Source organism: Petromyzon marinus, chromosome 52, assembly GCF_048934315.1.
Source record: "Petromyzon marinus isolate PM22_M1 ecotype Great Lakes invasive population chromosome 52, UKy_Petmar_22M1.pri1.0, whole genome shotgun sequence".
NCBI lineage: Eukaryota > Metazoa > Chordata > Hyperoartia > Petromyzontiformes > Petromyzontidae > Petromyzon > Petromyzon marinus.
Window position 1 is genome coordinate 11,160,666 of NC_133718.1, and position 20,247 is coordinate 11,180,912.

At 55.7% G+C, this 20,247-nt stretch overlaps 1 protein-coding gene across 1 annotated transcript; it reads right to left on the reverse strand.

Annotated features, from left to right (window-relative positions):
• Positions 1-2,368: 2,368 nt before the first annotated feature.
• LONP1 (lon peptidase 1, mitochondrial) lies at positions 2,369-17,649 on the reverse strand. Its single transcript, XM_032973976.2, has 16 exons — positions 17,114-17,649; positions 15,624-15,712; positions 14,358-14,477; positions 12,442-12,802; positions 11,653-11,844; positions 11,150-11,233; positions 10,311-10,531; positions 9,151-9,289; positions 8,276-8,542; positions 6,995-7,117; positions 6,540-6,656; positions 5,760-5,900; positions 5,252-5,417; positions 4,450-4,658; positions 3,845-4,009; positions 2,369-3,499 (listed from the first exon to the last, which is right to left on the reverse strand). Exons 1-16 carry the CDS (start codon positions 17,594-17,596, stop codon positions 3,344-3,346), a joined length of 3,033 nt encoding a protein of 1,010 aa, XP_032829867.1. The 5' UTR covers positions 17,597-17,649; the 3' UTR covers positions 2,369-3,343.
• Positions 17,650-20,247: the final 2,598 nt, after the last annotated feature.

A 20,247-nucleotide genomic window follows, 5' to 3' on the forward strand; every position in this document is an offset into this window, starting at 1 on the left:
GCGCATTGCGTGTGGCACAAGGAGCTCAATGATGACCCGTGCGTGTGTTGTCCGAGGGCTGCCAGGCCTCGAGAGAGTGTAAGCTTTGACATTCTCCCTTCGTGAACGCTTCGGCGGTTCACTTGGTGGTGGAATAATTTGCGCTTGCGTGGCCACAATCACACTCCCGCACTGTGCCGTCTTTAATGTTATCAATGAGTCTCCGTCTCTACGAATCTCTCTATGCGTCTTTATGTACCTCTAAGGTAGCACCGTCTCGTGTCCTCCCCACGCCAACAGCCGTGATCTATCCACTGCTGGGATGAATTTCTCTATCTCATCGCTCCATCTCCACGTTGGGGGGGGGGGGGCGGCGGCTGCGTGCTTTTTGTTCATGTTTAACGGCTGGCACGCAAACGCAAAGTCTCCACACCCACCGGTCGTCAACATCTTCTTCCGACCGAAGCGGACTTTGTTTCTCAAACAGTCAACACGACGATGCGCGTCGTAATGAATGACCGTCGGGGTTTTTGTTTTTAAAGAAAATAAACGTGAACGTTTGCCCGGGATTCACAAGGTGAAAGTGCCTCCGCTCGCAAGTGGGCGTGGCCACGAGCGGAGGTGGTGACGTCACCAACGGTTGCCCCTTTATTTGGCGCGAAAATTTAAGGGTTTCCATGACGACGAGCCGTTACAAATGAACTTGGGCGCGCCAATGTCAGCAGATAAACAATGGTCGATAACAGTGGCCTTAAAATGAATACACGAAAGGCGATGTTTAGGGAAATGGGCCTCCAAAGAATACTTTAAAAAAAATTTTAACTGATGAGCATCTTTCAAAAGACGGATGTCTTATAGAAGACGCATTCCGGAAGACGCCTTCCGGAAGACGTCTCCATCTTCCGGAAGACATCTCAATCTTCCGGAATACCTTTCCATCTTCCGGAATATTCTCCATCTTCCGGAAGACGTCTTCCATCTTTCTGAAAGATATCTTCCAAAAAACGTCTTCCAGAAGTCGTCTTCCAGAAGACGTCTTTATAAATTTAGATGGTTATTATTTTATATTACTCTTTGGTTCTTTCGGTAAAGTCACGTAGTTAGAAAAAAAAATAATCGGTCACGACGTTTCGATCGCAACACAAGCGACCGTCATCAGGTGAGACAATCACAGCAGGAAAACTGCTGAAGCACTGCTGCTTCAGCAGACCATCCAGCAGTAGATCGAGCACAGCTGCTGATGGAGCACAGCTGCTGATGGAGCACAGCTGCTGATGGAGCACAGCTGCTGAAAAGCACTGCTGCTTCAGCAGTTTCCCTGCTGCGATTGTCTCACTTTACGACGGGCGCTTGTGTTGCGATCGAAACGTCGTGACCTATTATTATTTTTCTACCCACGTGGCTTTACCGAAAGAAGCAAAGAGTGTGTATTCCTGCAGTCACGAAAGCTTCAAATCAAGATCGTATTTATGAACTTACACTTTTATATCTTATGTACATAATTTTGTTACACTCTCCACACCGACGCGAAACACATTCTCCTGCGGAGGGAGCTGGTAGGAACGTTGGGTTGCTCGGTCAATGGCCAGGGTCAACGGCGGCACCACGTGGTGCATTCCGCAAATTTGCCCGACTGTGGGGGCGGGCACAAGCCGGCGTGAGTAGGTTAAACGTTGCGTTTTATAAGGGCACCACGGTGTGACCAGCCCCTCCCCACCCAGCCCCTCCCCTCTCACCCAGCCCCACCCCCCCACCCAGCCCCACCCCTCCCCACCCAGCCCACCCAGCCCCTCCCCACCCAGCCCCTCCCCACCCTCCCCACCCAGCCCCTCTCCACCCTCCCCACCCAGCCCCTCCCCACCCTCCTTACCCTCCCCACCCAGGCCCTCCCCACTCCACCCCTCATTCTCTGGCCTGTATGCTGTAAAGGACCCTTGCCCACTACCCTTTACTTTTAAGGCCATATGTTACTGACGAATGAGTTTAGACTTAAAACTTTCGAGACTGCAGGAATTCATATTCTTGGTTCTTTCGGTAAAGTCACTTAGAAAACAAAACTCCACCTGAAGAAGACCGCTTGTGTTGCGATAGAAACGTCGTGGGTTTTTTACTTTTTAATTTTTTTACGTGACTTTACCGAAAGAACCAAGAATGACGAATTAGTGTTTTATTTGCACTTGTCTACCACTGCCAACGCAGCAGCATGACCACCAAATAATTTGTGTAAATATTTTTGCTTTTCACCAGCTATGCCCGATCACCAGCTATGCTCTAAGTACTGCTGGATGGTCTTCCCAAGACGTCGCTACCCCCCCCCCCCCCGCGGTCCTTCGACGCAACGATCCACCGAGCCCTTGCACGATGGCAGCAGCCAAGACACAAACAGGCACCTGATTCAGGTAATTTATTACAGATTAGACATCTTTACAATGTATATTTATCACTATCAGCTCATAATCCCCGTCTGCTCAGGCTGGGCTTAGCTCGCGGTTGCCCAATCGACACTTGACACAGTCGCTGTAGCTGCAAACTACAGTAGCAACATTGACACAGACCCACACCGAAATCGTGACTCCACAATCTGCTAGGCCACACCGCAGTGACGGGGCCGGGGCTGCGGCCAGCGGAGGCAAACGATGAAGGGGTTGCGGCGGCGGCGAGCTACGCCAGCGTTTGACCTCATCGCAGGTGCTGGGGGCCGGAGGTACCTACCACCGTCACTCATCGTGGACCCACTCGGGGAAGGGGGGGGGTCGGGCGCAGGGGGTGCACGCTATAAAAACCGTACGAAACCGATTAATCAGGCGGTAGGTGCGTACTAGGTGCGCGCAAGCGGAGCTAAAACTACATCGAGAGACTCTTTCTCAGAAACTCGACTTCCAAGGCCACGGCGCGGGACGCCCGCGTAGGTCGGCGTCCGACGATGGTGGCGATGGCGATTGCGATCGCACGCTGCGTGAACGATGACGTGAGGAAGCTCCGGGGCCACCGTGTGCTGACCCCGGCATGGCGGAGGTACGAAGTGGAGGTCCTACGCAGCGTGTGCAGCTCAGCCGGGGTCATGCTGGGCTCGTAGGCAGAACGGCGACACAATGACGGACGGCCATACGAGTCCACGCAAAGGCCACCCGGCTACGGTTAAGGCCGGCTTTGTTCACCAGCCGAGCATCTGAGCAGTGACCACAGTCGATACGCTGCCCACTCCACCGTGTCTCCACAACTCTACCAATGTTGTTCCACCTTCCCGCGTGGACGCCGCTTATCGGTGGCTCGGTGAGCACCGCACCGCGTCGGGCTCAAGTCTTTGGGCCGATTTGAGGCCACGTTTGCGTGCGTGCGCGCGTGAGGGGGGTGGGGGGAGAGATCAGCTCTGTTCCGGCGGGAAGGCCACGTCGATGATCTGGCTGTAGTGGTCCACAAAGTGGACCTCAAGGCCCTCAGTGATGTACGACGCCAGATCCGAGAAGTCCTTCCGGTTCTCCGCGGGGAGGATCATGCAGGTGACGCCCGCTCGCCGCGCCTGACGCACGCGCGCGTGGGGGGGTGTGAGTTAAGAGTGCGGGTAAGGGTACACAATTGTGTAAGGGGGTATCATGGTGGCGAGATGTTAACTACTTCGCCTGGTATACAAGAGGTTGTGGGTTCGATCCCAACCATGACGCCTGTATATTTGAACTTTGCGTGTTCTCCTTTTCCAAGTCCTTAGATTTTTTTCCTCCACATTTAGAAACATGCGTTTAGAGTATTTGGCTGTTACACATTTACACACGATAAGCTACTACGTTGAGCTATCATTTGTACCCAGGTCGCTTCTTAAAAACAGCTACATAGCTCAGTGAGCCTTAACTTGTAAAATAATACTCACCGCGATGGTCTTCTCCTTGATGCCGCCCACCGGGAGGATTTTGCCTGTGAGCGACACCTCCCCCGTCATGGCGAGGTCCTGCCGCACGGCGCGGCCCAGTGCCAGCGACAGCAGCGCCGTCACGATGGTGCAGCCGGCACTCGGCCCGTCCTTGGGCGTCGCACCCTGCGAGCGCACAATGATAAAGATTCCCCCACATAGCCTTCAGCAGAACGTTGGGGCAAGTGCTGTTCACGAGCACCTATGAAGGCCGGCGTATTTATGTTGAAATTAGTTCGCATTGCACGTAGCCAACCGGAAGGACCACAAACTCAACACAAAAAGCAGTTGTAAAGAAATGAATTTTCAATCTAGATTTAAAAGTTAATAGCTCTTTTAAGAGGGCCAGGACCATGCCTGGCCTGCTTTGTCCCTTAGCGACGATGTTTACACATCACAACAGATACCAATTTGTGACCGAGTCAACCTAGGGGAGGCACAGGTCTGGTTCAGGTATTCGTCACAGACGTTGGCCTTGAGCAGGAATCGAATTCGGGTCACTGGGTTTGTACACACACCCACAAAGCATGCACACACGCCCACGCGCACACCCACACGAAATGTACCTCAGGCACGTGGAGGTGGAGGTGCGAGCTGGTGAGTGTCTCGTTGCCAGGATCGTGCTGCATGAGGAAGGAGCGCGCAAACGTGTACGCGATGCGCGCGCTCTCCTTCATCACGTCGCCAAGCTGCCCCGTCACCTCCAGCGTCCCTTCCTTGGTCTCGGGGTCGCGGGGTCGGCGCAGTGACGTCTCCACAAACAGCGTCGAGCCGCCTGGGGTCGGCGAGGTTGAGAACGCGGTTACATCACGGTTGCGCGTCTGAAACTCAAAACGAGCGGGCTGTCGTCTTGTGCCGCCGTCACGATCCAAATTTCCAAAATACAATTTTAAAAAGAAGTTACACCGTAAATTAGTCAACGTGGAATCACACACACAGCAGCCATCGTCGCCTCCTACTAAGAAACCAGGGCAGGCCGTCCCTGTGACGATAGCCCTGCGCTGTAAGAACGATACCGCCCATACCACATTTACTATATAATCATGATTTTTGTTATCACGCTGGGGGAGACAGTGCTGTAGACAGTGACGGCGGTGGTGGGGGTGGCAGCGAAGGGGGCGAAGGGAGGGAGGGGGGGGCGAAGGGAGGGAGGGGGGGGCGAAGGGAGGGAGGGGGGGCGAAGGGAGGGAGGGGGGGCGAAGGGAGGGAGCGAAGGGAGGGAGGGGGGGCGAAGGGAGGGAGGGGGGGGCGAAGGGAGGGAGGGGAGGGCGAAGGGAGGGAGAGGGGGGCGAAGGGAGGGAGGGAGGGGGGGGCGAAGGGAGGGAGGGGGGGGGGCGAAGGGAGGGAGGGGGGGCCTTTGCGACGCACCCATGGCGGTCCACGCCAGACCCATGACGACGCCGGGCGGCGTCACGTCGTACATGCGGTCCACGGTGAATACCGGCTTCCCCACAAAGTCCTGCAGGTTCCCGGTGTCCACGGTGACGCTCTCCGCATCACCCTCCACAAGCCGGAACGCGGCCTTCCGGAACACCTACACCACGACCGCCACCACCGTCATCAACACCACCAATTACACATAGCCATCAGCGTTGTCAACACAAACACCAATACCATTGAAAACGTGCCCTTTATGACACTACCCGAGCCGGAATGCGGCCCTCCGGAACACCTACAACACTACCGTCACCAACACCAACAATCTCACACAGCCATCGGCATAAACATCAATACCACCACCAATGCCGTCACTGCCACAAACGGGATGACGCGCTTTCACTGGCCCTCCACCAGCCGGAGCGTACTTCCTTTGCAGTACTCACTCTGTCTCACTCTCTCTCACATGCTGCCCTCTCTCTCACCCTCACAATCTCACCTTCTCGATCTGCTTCTGCAGGTTGCGCACGCCGCTCTCCCTGCAGTACTGCCGGATGAGGATCGCGAGTGCGTCCGCCGTGATGGACGCCCGCCCGTCCGTGAGTCCCGTGCCTGTCTGCACTTGTGGCACCAGGTACTTCTACGGTGGGGGGGGGCGGCGGAGAGGGGGTGGGAGATGTTGAGTTGTGTGCGCATGTTGAGGGTTGTGATGAAGTGTGTGAACGTGATGGTATGTGGGGAGCGGTGGTGCAGCGGTTAGTGCACTGCGCTACGAAACCGGCGACTCGAGTTCTATGCCAGCTCACGGCCACCAACACCAGTGACGATTGTTTGAACCGGTCCAGGGCCTTCCCTAGGTCGATTCAGCCCCTTGGTGTGGTGTGAACATCGCTATTGGGGAGAAAACGGCGGCCGGATGTGGTGCTAGTCACCCACCCCCAGCTTTCGTAGGTGCTCGCTAGCTGCACTTACCCTAACGGCCTGTTAAGAAGGCTATATGGCGGATCTTTGTCCAAGTGTGTGACGAAGCGTGGAGTGCGATGGCGTGTGCAAGACGCGGTGTGTTCGGCAAGCTGTGGACTGCAACGAAAGCGCGCGACGAGGTCCAACCGCGCGATGGCGTGCGGCTGCGCCACACGGTACACGTGTGCCGAGGTGTGTATAGGACGCGCGCACGTGACAAGGGTGCGTGCGTGCGTGTGGTTTGTGTGACGAGGCGAGTTCGACGACGCGCGTGCGGCGCGACGAGAGGTGAGGAAGAGGTGGATGTAATAGTTGCCTCGGCGATGGCGAGCTTCTCCTGCGCCACGTATCCCGACACAGCGATCATCTCCATGCGGTCTCGCAGCGGCTCGGGGATCGTGTCCAGCACGTTCGCCGTGCAGATGAACAGCACCTTGGGGGAAGGTGGGTCAAAGGGTCAGGGGTCAAGTCAATCCACGGGTCAGCCAGTCAAGCATCAAGGTGCGATCCAAACCCCAATGCCTGTATATTTGGAGTTCTCCCCATGGTCGTGTGGATTCTTCTCAAGGTCCTCCGGGATTTCCCTGCACATTCTGGCTGCTATAAATGTCCACATGATAAGCCACTTCGTTGAGCTATTATTTGTGGCCAGGTCGCTTCTGAAAAAGAGCTATGTAGCTCAGCGGGCCTTACCTGGTCAAATAAAAGTAGTAATAGTTTGATGGAGGGAGGTGGAAGTTCAACAGGGGTCACGGGGTCGAGCGGCCTCACCTTGGAGAGGTCGATGGTCACGTCGAGGTAGTGGTCTAGGAAGTTGGCGTTCTGCTCGGGGTCCAGCAATTCGAGCAGCGCGGACGACGGGTCGCCCTGGTAACCGCGGCCAATCTTGTCCACCTGGTCGCCGTGGAAATGCGCACAGCGACCACGTTACCGGGGGAACGCATTCTCGTGGAGTGGCACTCGGCTAAGCAAAGGAGACCCCGCATTTGATAAATATATCGGAGAAAAAGAATGAATTCAAGATCCTTATAGAAATAAACAGTGAAAATAATTTAAATTGGAATTAGTTCATTGCTTTAAATCTTTTCACACAACTGATCCCCGTGGCATGAATGCCAAGCATGACGAGAGCCATGCGTTACTATTCTGTTTACAAGCTGTGAAATCTGTTCCTTTGCTGAGGCTGAGTCGATCTAGGGGAGGCCCAAGACCAGCTCAGGTAATCGTCGCTCGTGTTGTCCGTGAGTGGAAATCAAACTTGGGTCACTGGGTTCTCTAGCGCAGCGCACTAACTGCTACACAGACAACAAAGACCTCCCGTGTAGCCTTAACGGACTGTAGGGGCAAGTGCTGTTAGCGAGCACCTATGAAGGCCAGCACGGCACACAAGGGGGTGGGGGTGGCTAACACTAAGCCTGGCCGCTTTTGTCTCCCGAGTGGTGACGTTTACACATCGCACCAGGTGCTCATTTGAAGCCGAGTCGACTTACGGGAGGCCCAGGACCAGTTCAGATAAGTCACTGGTGATGGCTGTGAGCGGGAATCAAACCGTACATATACACAACAAGCGCTGTGGAGGTGACATCACCCCCACAGCGCTTGTGCTAGGCCAGGTGGACTTTGAGGCCATGTGATGTGTGGGAGGCTTGCTGACTGGAGGTCACGGCACAGGCCCAGCTGCCATGGGTTGACTGAGATGACTGGCAGATGCCCCACCTGTGTCCCCTACTGTGCCAACTTGCTGTATTTTAGCCACCCGGCGCTCTGCTCGTTGTTGTGAGCGTCGCTCCTCTGCCCTCTGTTGTTGTTGGAGGGCGATTGCCTCCAACTGACCAGTAGCGTCCTTCACGAGCCTCCTCCATAGGGACCGAACTTGACACCGCTTGTACCAGTCATCAGCAGGTCCACTCAGCTCCACGTCCTCCTGTACCACATCACTCCATCTCTTCTCCAGCCCGTGCCGTTTAGCCCCCTCTCCTAGCCAAACAGAACCTGCTTGGGCATGCGGTGGTTGGGCATGAGCACACAGATACACACGCGCGGGGTTCTCACCTCGTCGATGAGGATGAGCGGGTTCTCTGTCTTGGTCTTTTTCAGGCACTGGATGATCTTGCCGGGCATGGCGCCCACGTAGGTGCGGCGGTGCCCCTTGATCTCGGCCACGTCCGTCATGCCACCCACACTAAAGCGGAAGTACTCGCGGTTGAGCGCGCGGGCGATGGAGCGTGCAATCGACGTCTTCCCCACGCCGGGGGGGCCGTGGAAGCACAGGATCTTGCCCTGCGTCGTGCCGCGCAGATGGCTCACGGCGATGAACTCCTGCGTACGTGCGTGTGTGTACGTGTGTGTGTGTACACGTACGCGCACGTACGGTAGGTAGTGGGGGGCGGGGGGTAGAGTGAGATCAGGGTGGGGGAAAGCTGTGTGTGTACTCGCGTGCGTGTGTGTGTGTACACTATGGGGAGAGGTGGTGCAGTGGTTAGCGCACTGCGCTACAAACCCAGTGACCTGAAATCGATTCCCATTAACGGCCAACACCAGTGACGATTATTTGAATCAGTCCTGGGTCCATTCAGCCTCAAATGAGTACCTGATGTAGGGTGTAAACATCCCCTCCAGAGAGATAAAGCCGGCCGGGCATGGTGCTGGCCATACTCCTCGTCTACTGTGCTTGCCTTCGTAGGTGCTTGCGAACAGCACTTGCCCCAACATTCTGTTCAGGCTAGATGGGGGATCTTTGTCTTTGTGTCCAACGAGCAGTGGTGCGGTGGTTGGTTAGCCCACTGCGCTACAAACCCGGCCACGCAAGTTGGATTCCCGCTCACAATCAACATCGGTGACGATTATCTGAAACGGTTCTTGTTGTGGTTGTTGTGCTTGTGGTGTATTTGCTCCGTGGCTGTGGTGGCGGTGGCCGTGGTCCCCACCAGGATGCGGGCCTTGATGTCATCCATGCCGTAGTGGTCCTGCTCCAGGACTTCGCGCGCTCGCCCGATCTTTAGTGTCTCCTCGCTCACGCGGCCCCACGGCACGCTCGTCAGCCAGTCCAGGTAGTTCCTCGTCACACTGAGGGCATCATACGTACCACATCATCATACCAACATCATAAAGACAGAGATGTAACATGTAGCTGTAACAGACTGTTGGAGAAAGTGATGATCATGAGCACCTATAAAGGCCGACATGGCGCATGAGGGGATGGATGTGGCTAACACCACACCTAGCCGCCTGCCTTCGTCTCCCGAGTGGCGATGTTTACATACCAGGCCAGCTACTCATTTGAGGCCGAGTTGACCTAGTGGAGGCCCAAGACCGGTTCAGATAATCGTCATTAGTATTCTTTGGTGCTTTTGGTCCAGTCACGTAGATAGAAAAAATAGAAAAAAGATAACAACCACGGCGTTTCGATCGCAACACAAGCGGTCGTCATGAGGAAAAGGGGGTTAGCCTCTCAAGGCAAGCTGTTGATAAAGGCGTAGCCTAAGTGTTTTCTACCTACGTGACTTTATCGAAAGCACCAAAGAATATGAATTCCTGCAGTCACGAAAGTTTTAAGTCAAAATGTAATCGTCATGAGTGTTTGCCGTGAGCAGGAATCTAACTCAGGTCGCCGTGTTCGTAGCGCAGCGTGATAACCGCTACACTAACACTCCACACAAACCACTCCGAAACACACACACCTGTCACACAAACCACAGCAGCTCTCTCTCTCTCACTCACCCCACTCCATCTCTCTCACGCCTCGCCACGCCGCTCCCATTATTTTGCTGCTATAACTTTCCACATGACGATGACAAGCCAATTCGTTGAGCTATCATTTGTGGCCAGGTCGTGTCTGAAAAAGAAGCCAATAGCTCAGTGGGCCTTACCTGTAAGATAAAAAATAGTTGAGTTTTATTTCCATGTTTAAGTGATTTATTACCTTTGCTATACTTTGCACGCCTATCGTGTTGTTTTGCTGTTTGTTGTTGTAACGTGACCCCGTGCCCCGACTGGACACGTGTGAAATAAAGCTCCATAGCTCATCGGACTCCTCCGGTTGAAACAAACATTCTGATTCGGATCTCCCGTGAGCCGCTGCCCTCACTTGAACTCGGACGAGTGGTTGTCGAGCAGCGCCAACTTGCTCAGCTCCTCCTCGATGACGGTGACGACGTGGGGCGGCACGACGAGGTGGGAGAGGCGCTCGCGCATGCGCTCCGCGATGGCGTCCTTGTCGTCCTTCTCCAGGCCCAGCTCCTTCTTGATGATCTTCAGCTGCTCCTGCAGCAGGTACTTCCTGTGCGTCTGCTTGATCTTCTCCTCCACCTGCGAGGGCGGCGGCGCGTGGAGGAAGACGCAGCAGGGAGAGGGCCGGGCGTTAGGGGGGGGGGGACTGCACTCGTGGCGAGCTGCGATCCAGCGCTGGGGAGAGGGGGGCCGCCCCTCTGAGGTCGTGCCTCCACCCTCATGACAGACGCCCAGGGGGGGCCCCGAGGAAGTGGGAAGAGGCCTCGAGGAGGAGAAGGAGGCGGTGCGGGGGGCATGGGCCGCATGGGAGCGGAGCCGCTGGGAGGACGCGGTGGAGGCCAGCGAAGGTGTTGATGGTCGAGGTGGAGAACATGGTGCATCACGAGTTGACGCACACCGAGGTCGAGCCGTACCCTGGCTCCCGGGGAGATGGCGGTGCCAGCAAAGTGTGGACTGATATCATCATTGCCTTCCGTATGGGATAGAGTGCTGCCCCCTTGCTCAAAAATGATTTGCTGAAAACATCCTAATCTATGCGCGCCTCCGTGTGTACCGTTTTGTATGTGATGCAGTTACAGTACGTGTTTGATGACAAAAATAATCGTTGTCATTATGAAATAATGAGTGGGGAGAGAGGCTGAGAGAAAGAGAGAGACAGAGGATAGAACAAGAGACCGGGAGAGCCGGGCTTCTCACCTCTCGCCCGAGCCTCTGCTGGAGTTTGCTCAGCTCAAATTCCTTCTTCAGCAGTGACAGCGCCTTGTACAGCCTCTTGGGGATCTGTTTAAACGCTCACACGCGCGAGCATGCGTGTGAGCGCTCGCGTGTGGGCGAGCACGCGAGTGTAAGTGTGTACGGGCACGCGAATGTAAGTATGTACGGGCACGCGAGTGTAAGTGTGTACGGGCACGCGAGTGTGTGTACGGGCACGCGAGTGTAAGTGTGTACGGGCACGCGAGTGTGTGCGCGCGTGCGAGCAGCAGTACGCGATCGCAAAGACACACGGGTCGACATGGAGAGACACACCGTCGCACGGGAGAGACAGGGACGTGGTGACGCACGGACACGATGACGTGCGAGTGCCGACGTAACAGGTGCTCGCCCCAACAGCCTGCTAAAGGCTGCATGGTTAGGGGGGAGGCAGATCTTAGTCTCTGCGTAATATCCCCGCACTCCCAACTCCCCCACCCCCCGCTCACGTTGGTCTCCTCCAGCACGTCCTGCAGCTCGTGCGACTCTGCCCCGGTCAGCGCCGCCCCCATGTCGCTCAGGTAGATGGGGTTGTCGATGACGCGCTGCCCGGCCTGCATCATCTGCACCACCGACTCGCGGTACAGCGGGTTCAGCGCGATGATGTCGCGGATCGTCTTGACGATCTCCGCCGTCAGAGCCTGGCGCACGGGGACAACAACGGGAGACGCGGGGAGACGGGGAGACGTGGGGAGAACACGTGGACAGATATGGGGACAACACGCGGGGAGATACACGATAGGAGGGTGGAGCAGGAGGACACGGGCACACACGGAGGGACACGGCCAAACGGGAACACGGAGACACATCGAGAGACAAAATGACACAAAGGGGGACAGAAGTGGAGGAGCACAGACGCAGAGGTGGACACGGCGGGACACGTGGTGACACGGGAGACAGGGACGTGGAGACGCACGGTGAAACGTGGACACACGGAGACGACACACGCAGACACACGGGGAGTCGGGGAGACACACACGAGACAAGGAGACGCGTGAACACGTGCAAGCAGCGCGCCCAGACACACAGTCACGGTTGCATTTCGGGACCTCTCAATAATCGACATTTGCAGTATCTCTGAGAATTCCTTCTGACCCGACCTTACTGGACATCTGTGAAAAAGAGCTTCATAGCTCATCGGATTCCTCCAGTATAAATAAATATTCTGATTCTGACCTATCGCTCCGTCAAACCTGTGCCCATTTGGCTCGACCTCTCTCCCCGTCAACGCGACGCACCTTGACCTCCTCGGTGTGCGTGAACTCCTCGTGCACCACGTTCTCCACCTCCACCATCAGCACCTCCTCGCTCGCCACCCCCGCGTCCTCCCCTCCCAGCGGCTCCACCCCCACGGGACCCGTGCCCGCCGCCTCCGCCACCTCCTCGGGGCCCCTCCCCACCTCCTCGGGGCCCCCTGGGGCGCCAGGCGCGGGGGGCACGGTCTCGAAGGGTCGCCCGCCCCTCTCCCGGCGCCAGCGTCGACCCCGGGGTCGCCCTTCCTGCTCGGGGTCGCCCGGGGTCGCGGTTTCGTCCGCTTCTGCCTGCGGGGTCATGACCATCATCTCGGGGTCGGCGTCGAGTGCGCGCGTGATCCGGATCCTGGGGGGCAGGTGGGTTGGGAGGGGGGGGGGGCAGCGTGATCAACGATGACTGCGCTCGTTAAATTTGTTTTTCATTCGTCACCTTCAGCCATGGTCGATCCATTGCTGGATGAAGCTTCCTCAAGCCTCCGCCACCATCTACTCAGGTTTAATTCGCGTGAAGGAATGCTGCTGGATGACATTGGTATGTAAAGCGGATAGGCCGATGGTCCGGGCGATACCACCAGCAGTAGCGGTGTGACGTGAGTCCAGCCCTACCCCCGGTGTTAGTGGTGTGACGTGAGTCCGGCCCTACCCCCGGTGTTAGTGGTGTGACGTGAGTCCGGCCCTACCCCCGGTGTTAGTGGTGTGACGTGAGTCCAGCCCTACCCCCGGTGTTAGTGGTGTGACGTGAGTGCGGCCCTACCCCCGGTGTTAGTGGTGTGACGTGAGTCCGGCCCTACCCCCGGTGTGAGTGGTGTGACGTGAGTCCGGCCCTACCCCCGGTGTTAGTGGTGTGACGTGAGTCCAGCCCTACCCCCGGTGTTAGTGGTGTGACGTGAGTCCGGCCCTACCCCCGGTGTTAGTGGTATGACGTGAGTCCGGCCCTACCCCCGGTGTTAGTGGTGTGACGTGAGTGCGGCCCTACCCCCGGTGTTAGTGGTGTGACGTGAGTCCGGCCCTACCCCCGGTGTTAGTGGTGTGACGTGAGTCCAGCCCTACCCCCGGTGTTAGTGGTGTGACGTGAGTCCGGCCCTACCCCCGGTGTTAGTGGTGTGACGTGAGTCCGGCCCTACCCCCGGTGTTAGTGGTGTGACGTGAGTCCGGCCCTACCCCCGGTGTGAGTGGTGTGACGTGAGTCCGGCCCTACCCCCGGTGTTAGTGGTGTGACGTGAGTCCAGCCCTACCCCCGGTGTTAGTGGTGTGACGTGAGTCCGGCCCTACCCCCGGTGTTAGTGGTGTGACGTGAGTCCGGCCCTACCCCCGGTGTTAGTGGTGTGACGTGAGTCCGGCCCTACCCCCGGTGTTAGCGGTGTGACGTGAGTGCGGCCCTACCCCCGGTGTTAGTGGTGTGACGTGAGTCCAGCCCTACCCCCGGTGTTAGTGGTGTGACGTGAGTGCGGCCCTACCCCCGGTGTGAGTGGTGTGACGTGAGTTCGGCCCTACCCCCGGTGTTAGTGGTGTGACGTGAGTCCAGCCCTACCCCCGGTGTTAGTGGTGTGACGTGAGTCCAGCCCTACCCCCGATGTGAGTGGTGTGACGTGAGTGCGGCCCTACCCCTGGTGTTAGTGGTGTGACGTGAGTCCGGCCCTACCCCCGGTGTTAGTGGTGTGACATGAGTCCAGCCCTACCCCCGGTGTTAGTGGTGTGACGTGAGTGCGGCCCTACCCCCGGTGTTAGTGGTGTGACGTGAGTGCGGCCCTAACCCCGGTGTGAGTGGTGTGACGTGAGTCCAGCCCTACCCCCGGTGTTAGTGGTATGACGTGAGTCCGGCCCTACCCCCGGTGTTAGTGGTGTTACGTAAGTGCGGCCCTACCCCCGGTGTTAGTGGTGTTACGTGAGTGCGGCCTTACCGCCGGTGGCCCATGACGATCATGCGCAGCTTGTCGCCCAGGTCCTGCATCTCGTGGATCTGGACGAACGTCCCCACGGGGTGGATCTCGTCAAGACTGCTCACCGCGTCCGCCTCGTTACTGCACAGAGACACACACAATCATAAAGACGCCCCCCCGTATAACCTCAACCGACTTTTATGAAAATGCACGTACGTTGAATTTCTTTTGCACCGTACATAGCCAACTGAGCTAATCGGAGATGCGAAAAGTGTTCTTAGTGTGCACAAATGAAGGCCGGAACGGCACACGAGGGGGTGGGTCGCCAGCACCACGCCCGGCCCCCTTTTTCTCCCGAATGGCGATGTTTACACACCGCACCAGGTACTCATTTGAGGCTGAGTCGACCTAGGGGAGGTTCCAGGACGGTTTGCTCAGGTAGCTGGGTTGATGGTGCAGCGCGCTAACCACTGCACCACCGCTCCCCACACACACCCCATCAGAGCTCCTCACACACAGTAGACACACGGGTGGTGATTGCCATGCAATGAACACCTCAGCAGCAGGATGTGTGACTCAATAACACCCCCTGCTGTGGATACGAAGCAAATGAACAGACCTCAGAAGCAGTGGTGAGGCCATTCTGTAACACGGGGTGCTAGTCTGCTATCTTTGGTGACAACAGGGCACCCATTTGCCTACGGGTGGCATATAGTTAAATGTTGTTTGTGATACTCCCTGGGCAGTGCTGCACAAGCACAAAAGTGGTGGGGGTGGTGGTGGGGATGGTGGGGGGGGTGGTGGTGATGGTGGTGGGGATGGTGGTGGTGGGGGTGATGGTGGCGGTGATGGTGGTGGTGATGGTAGTGGTGGTGGTAGTGGTGGGGGTGGTGGGGATGGTGGTGGTGGTGATGGTGGTGGTAATGGTGGGTGTGGTGGTAGTGGTGGGGGTGGTGGTGGGGATGGTGGTGGTAGGGGTGGTGGTAGTGGTGGGGGTGGTGGTAGTGGTGGGGGTGGTGGTAGTGGTGGGGGTGGTGGTGGGGATGGTGGTGGTGATGGTGGTGGTGGTAGTGGTGGTGGTAGTGGTGGGGGTGGTGATGGTGGTGGTGGTGGTAGTGGTGGGGGTGGTGGTAGTGGTGGGGATGGTGGGGGTGGTGGTGATGGTAGTGGTGGGGGTGGTGGTAGTGGTGGGGGTGGTGGTGGGGGTGGTGGTGATGGTAGTGGTGGGGGTGGTGGTGATGGTAGTGGTGGGGGTGGTAGTGGTGGGGGTGGTGGTGGTCTCCACACCTGTCGTCTCGCTTGAGGAAGACCCCCGCGTAGGGCTGCGCGAGCCGAACCTTCCTCCTCAACAGCTCCATCAGCTCCTTGTTCTTCACCTACACGGACAAAACAACCAAAGACAAAGACCACCCCCCCGTATAGCCTTGAACAGACTGTTGGGGCAAGTGCTGTTTGCGAGCACCTATGAAGGCTGGCACGATACGCAGGGTATTGGTGGCCAGCATCACATCCGGCGATGTTTACACACCGCACCAGGTACTCATTTGAGGCTCAGTCGACGTAGGGGAGGCCCAGGACCGTTTCAGATGATTGTCACTGGTGTTGGCTTTGAGCGGGAATCGAACTCGGGTCGCTGGGTTCTTCGAACAGCGAACTAACCGCTACACTCCCACCTTCACGGGCACACGCGTAAACACAGCCATCACTATTCCTCACCACCACGAGTTATTGCAAACTCTCAACGCCCAACCCTAGCAATAACCACTCACCACCACGAGCCACCACAACCAGCATCTTCAAGATCATTACCCCGAGTCATCATCACGAGTCGTCACCAAACAAAGATACCCTCTACAGCCTTAACAGAAACAGGATTTATCCACTAATCTGGCTGCCGCCTGATGATACCGGTTGTAATTACGAGCAAAACGTCGTACTCAGATTGTAAATGTTGTGGCTTTGCTCTACTAGTAACGAATTGCCATGTTTTGTTTTCGTGACAAACCTTTACTAATTGGCTGTGTCGGGTGGTGGTGGGTTTAACGACACATTTTTATTTACGCGATCTAACCCAAAGAGAAAAAAAACCTGTTATGGATATTTGTCGCGAAAGCGTACTACGTGTGAAACAGCCTTAACAGATATAGAAATAGGTTTTACCCTTTTAACTGCCACAAAAAAAAGCCTTAACAGACTGTAGGGACAAGCGCTGTTAGCGAGCAGCACCTACGAAGGCCGGCACGGCACACGAGGGGGTGGGTGGCCAGCACCACCACAACCAGCACCATCATTACCCAGAGCCATCACCTCTCACTCACCACTCTCCACCTCGACCACACAGCACCGCACTCGTCACTGGACGTAGCTTTACCATCAACAAACACAAAACACAAATCACTCATCACCCCCGCGGTGCAAGCGAGGGGACGGGGTGGTGAAAGTCAACAGTTGGAAGGGCAGATCATTCTAGAATCTAGGTGGCGGAGTGACGGCGGGAGGTTGAACGTCGAATGGCATTGCACGAGTCAAGTGTCAGTGAGTGTGTAAGATGTTTGAAGGGTACGGGGGGGGGGGCGTTGCGGGTGAGACTACGGTTGAGTGTTGGAAGCTGTCATTGAGCGTGGATGGAGCGCTGAGTGCTCACCGCACCTCCGATTAGCACGGGTGGCTTCCGTAGGGTGCGAACGAAGTTCAACGTAACACACACCAGCGAGAGTGACAGCACAAGCAGAGATAGATGGACTGTGTGTGTGTGAGGGGAGCCGATGAGCCTTCACCTCGATGATCTTAATGAAGCGCGGGAACACGGGGTTGCGCGACACGGCGATCGCGGGCACGTTGGGGAAAATTTCTGGCACCACGAGCGTCGCCAGCGCCGTGATCCCGGGCGAGGAGAAGGCGGCGCCGCCGCCGCCGTCCCCGCTTCCCGCCTCCTCGCCACCGCCCGAACCCTCGGCCGCATCGTCTCCCCCGAGGCCTCGAGCCCCGCGGTCGCCTCCCTCGCTCCGCCCGGACGCGAGGCGCCGCGGCGGGCGCTGCGGCCATCCCAGCTCGGTGACCCCGCGCGGCCTCTGCCCGACGCCCCCGTACGCCCCGCAAGACGCCGGCACGGCCGAACTCAGGGCCCGCACGCAGCGCGGCGCCTGAGCCGCGGCTCCACGGCGCGGCCGGCAGAGCGACGATCCCCGCGGAGGTGCGAGCCCCATCAGCCGGAGCCCCGAGCGCGCCCCGCGCAGCGCTGCCCCAGCCATCGCCGCCATGCCGACTCTCGTCCCCAACGCACGCACACACGTGTGTGTGTGTGTGCGACGCCGGGCTCCGGGTGGAAACACGACCGGGGTGGGGGGGGGGTGCCCGAAAGGTTCCGGGCCGCGGTGACGCAACCGCGGAGCAACAGCGCGTGATGTAACGCGGTGAAGGATCCACGTGGTCAATGATGCGGCGGCGGCTCCACTGCTGGATGAACGCCTCGTACGTGGGACGACGTCCTCGTACGTGGGACGACGTCCTCGTACGTGGGACGACGTCCTCGTACGTGGGACGACGTCCTCGTACGTGGGACGACGTCCTCGTACGTGGGACGACGTCCTCGTACGTGGGACGACGTCCTCGTACGTGGGACGCGTTTCATCCCACCAGGCTGCCACTCCGTCATTAGTCTCTGCCATCGTCCCGTCTGTCCCCCCGTGGGAAATTCCACGTTCCTCTGGCGTAGAGATGATGATGATGAGCCTGCATACCTGCCAACCCATACGGTTGAGCCGTATTCCTGTACAAGCAAATTGAGTGTACAGGCTCCCTACGGCGTTAAGCCGTTTCGAATTTCAACTTTCAATGCGTGCAAAATAAACATGTTCTGTTTGTATTTCTCCCTTGCGATAGGACTTTGTAGGATGAATGTTGAGATTCGTCAGGGCACGGGGTGGCCAATAAGTTCGAGGCACTGATAAGGGATGGACAGCGACTCAACTCAACACCAACAAACATTCTTAGCTCTTTCGGTAAAGTCACGTTGAAGGGAAACAATAAAATATATTAACGTGACTTTACCGAAAGAGCTAAGAATGTGAATTACTGCAGTCACGAAAGCTTTAAATCAAAATAAAAACCAACAAATATTGTTCTTTCCCACCGTGACGCAATCCTTGCCTTTGGGGCCGTCCATAAATGACGTCACGCACCTGGGGGGGGGGGGTCAGACATTTGTGACGATGCGTGACGAGTGGGGGGGGGTTGAGAAATGTGACGTCACGCCAAAACGCGCAACTTTAAATAAATATAGACAACACGTTCTTACTTAAATTTCGACTTAAAGCTTTCGTGACTGCAAGGATTTATCTTCTTGGTTCTTTCGGTCAAGTCACCACGTAGAATGAGAATAAAACAAAATAAGACAATAAAATTCTCACGACGTTTCGGCCACAACACAAGTAGACTTCTTCAGGTGAAGGAACAGAACTGTCGGGACGACAGCGCTGCTAAGATTCGCAGCGTCTTGAAGCGCTCAGCTGATTGGAGAGTTTATAGAGTTTATTGATAACATTGATGTATATTCTTAGTTTTTTCGGTAAAGTCACGTTGAAGAGAAACAGCAAAATAATAAAATATATATAAAACAATAAAAAATTCACGACGTTTCGACCATTATGGTGACGATGCGTGACGAATGGGGGGGGGGGACCATTATGGTCGAAACGTCGTGAGAATTTTTTTTATTGTTTTATATATATTTTATTATTTGGTTGTTTCTCTTCAACGTGACTTTACCGAAAAAACTAAGAATATTAATTACTGCAGTCACGAAAGCTTTAAATCAAAACATTGATGTAGTTTATATTTTAGTTTTTTATTAGTTTACTATATGGTATTCATTATATAGAGTAGTGTATACCCAGTTACTTTGTTTATAGCTCAACTTATTGAAGAATATATTGAGTATATTTATTATATTGATGTAGTTTATACTTAGTTTTTTTTCACATCGGTTTACTGTATGATAGTTGAGTAGTTGCAGTCCTTTAGCGTCCATATACTAAATGCCTCTGTTGATATGTAAACTTTGACTTTAACATAGCCATTCCTGTGACCAGTCACAAGCTAATCCCTCAGCTATTTAAATGCTAAATTCTCCTGTTTGATATGTAAACTCCTTTGTCAAGGCGCTTTACTTCTCTCACCTAGCTTAAAAGACTCTGCGAATCTTAGCAGCGTTCATTGAAGCGCTGTCGTCCCGACAGTTCTGTTCCTTCACCTGAAGAAGGCTACTTGTGTGGCCGAAACGTCGTGAGAATTTTGTTTTATTCTCATTCTACGTGACTTCACCGAAAGAACCAAGAAGACGTTCTACTTAATTAAAGAGACTTTTTAATAAATGTTTTATCCTACAACATCAGAGTGCAGCGCCACATTAAATACGCACAATGACAATAGTTTAAAGCGATTTGAAGCATGTTTTATTTGGGGGGGGGGCAGAGCTTTGTGACGTCATATTTGTGGGGCGTCTGACTTTTTGTGACGCCGTGTGACGAAGGGGGGGGGATCAAAAATCGCGTGACGTCATTTATGGACGGCCCTTTTCCCCTCTCCCTCGGGAGCGTCTTCACCTTGCCGCGGGGTCACCTGCAACCGGCTCGGACGGCCGTGTGAGTCAAGCGCGCGAGTCGTGCACCCTCCTCCACCCGACACAGCCAGGCTTTAAGTTTATTTTGGTATAGCCCTGTGAGCCATTCGGCTCTTGAATCGGAGTGCAACCACAACAAACAAAACAAAAACACGAACAAGAAAAGCATCTTAAAGTGACTATGTGTGACCGTGCAAACAGAACACGTGAACAAAGGTGCGCATTTATTATTTACAATTCTCTATCACGACACGGAGGTATAAAGGAATGTTGGCACTCGAAATGTATTGG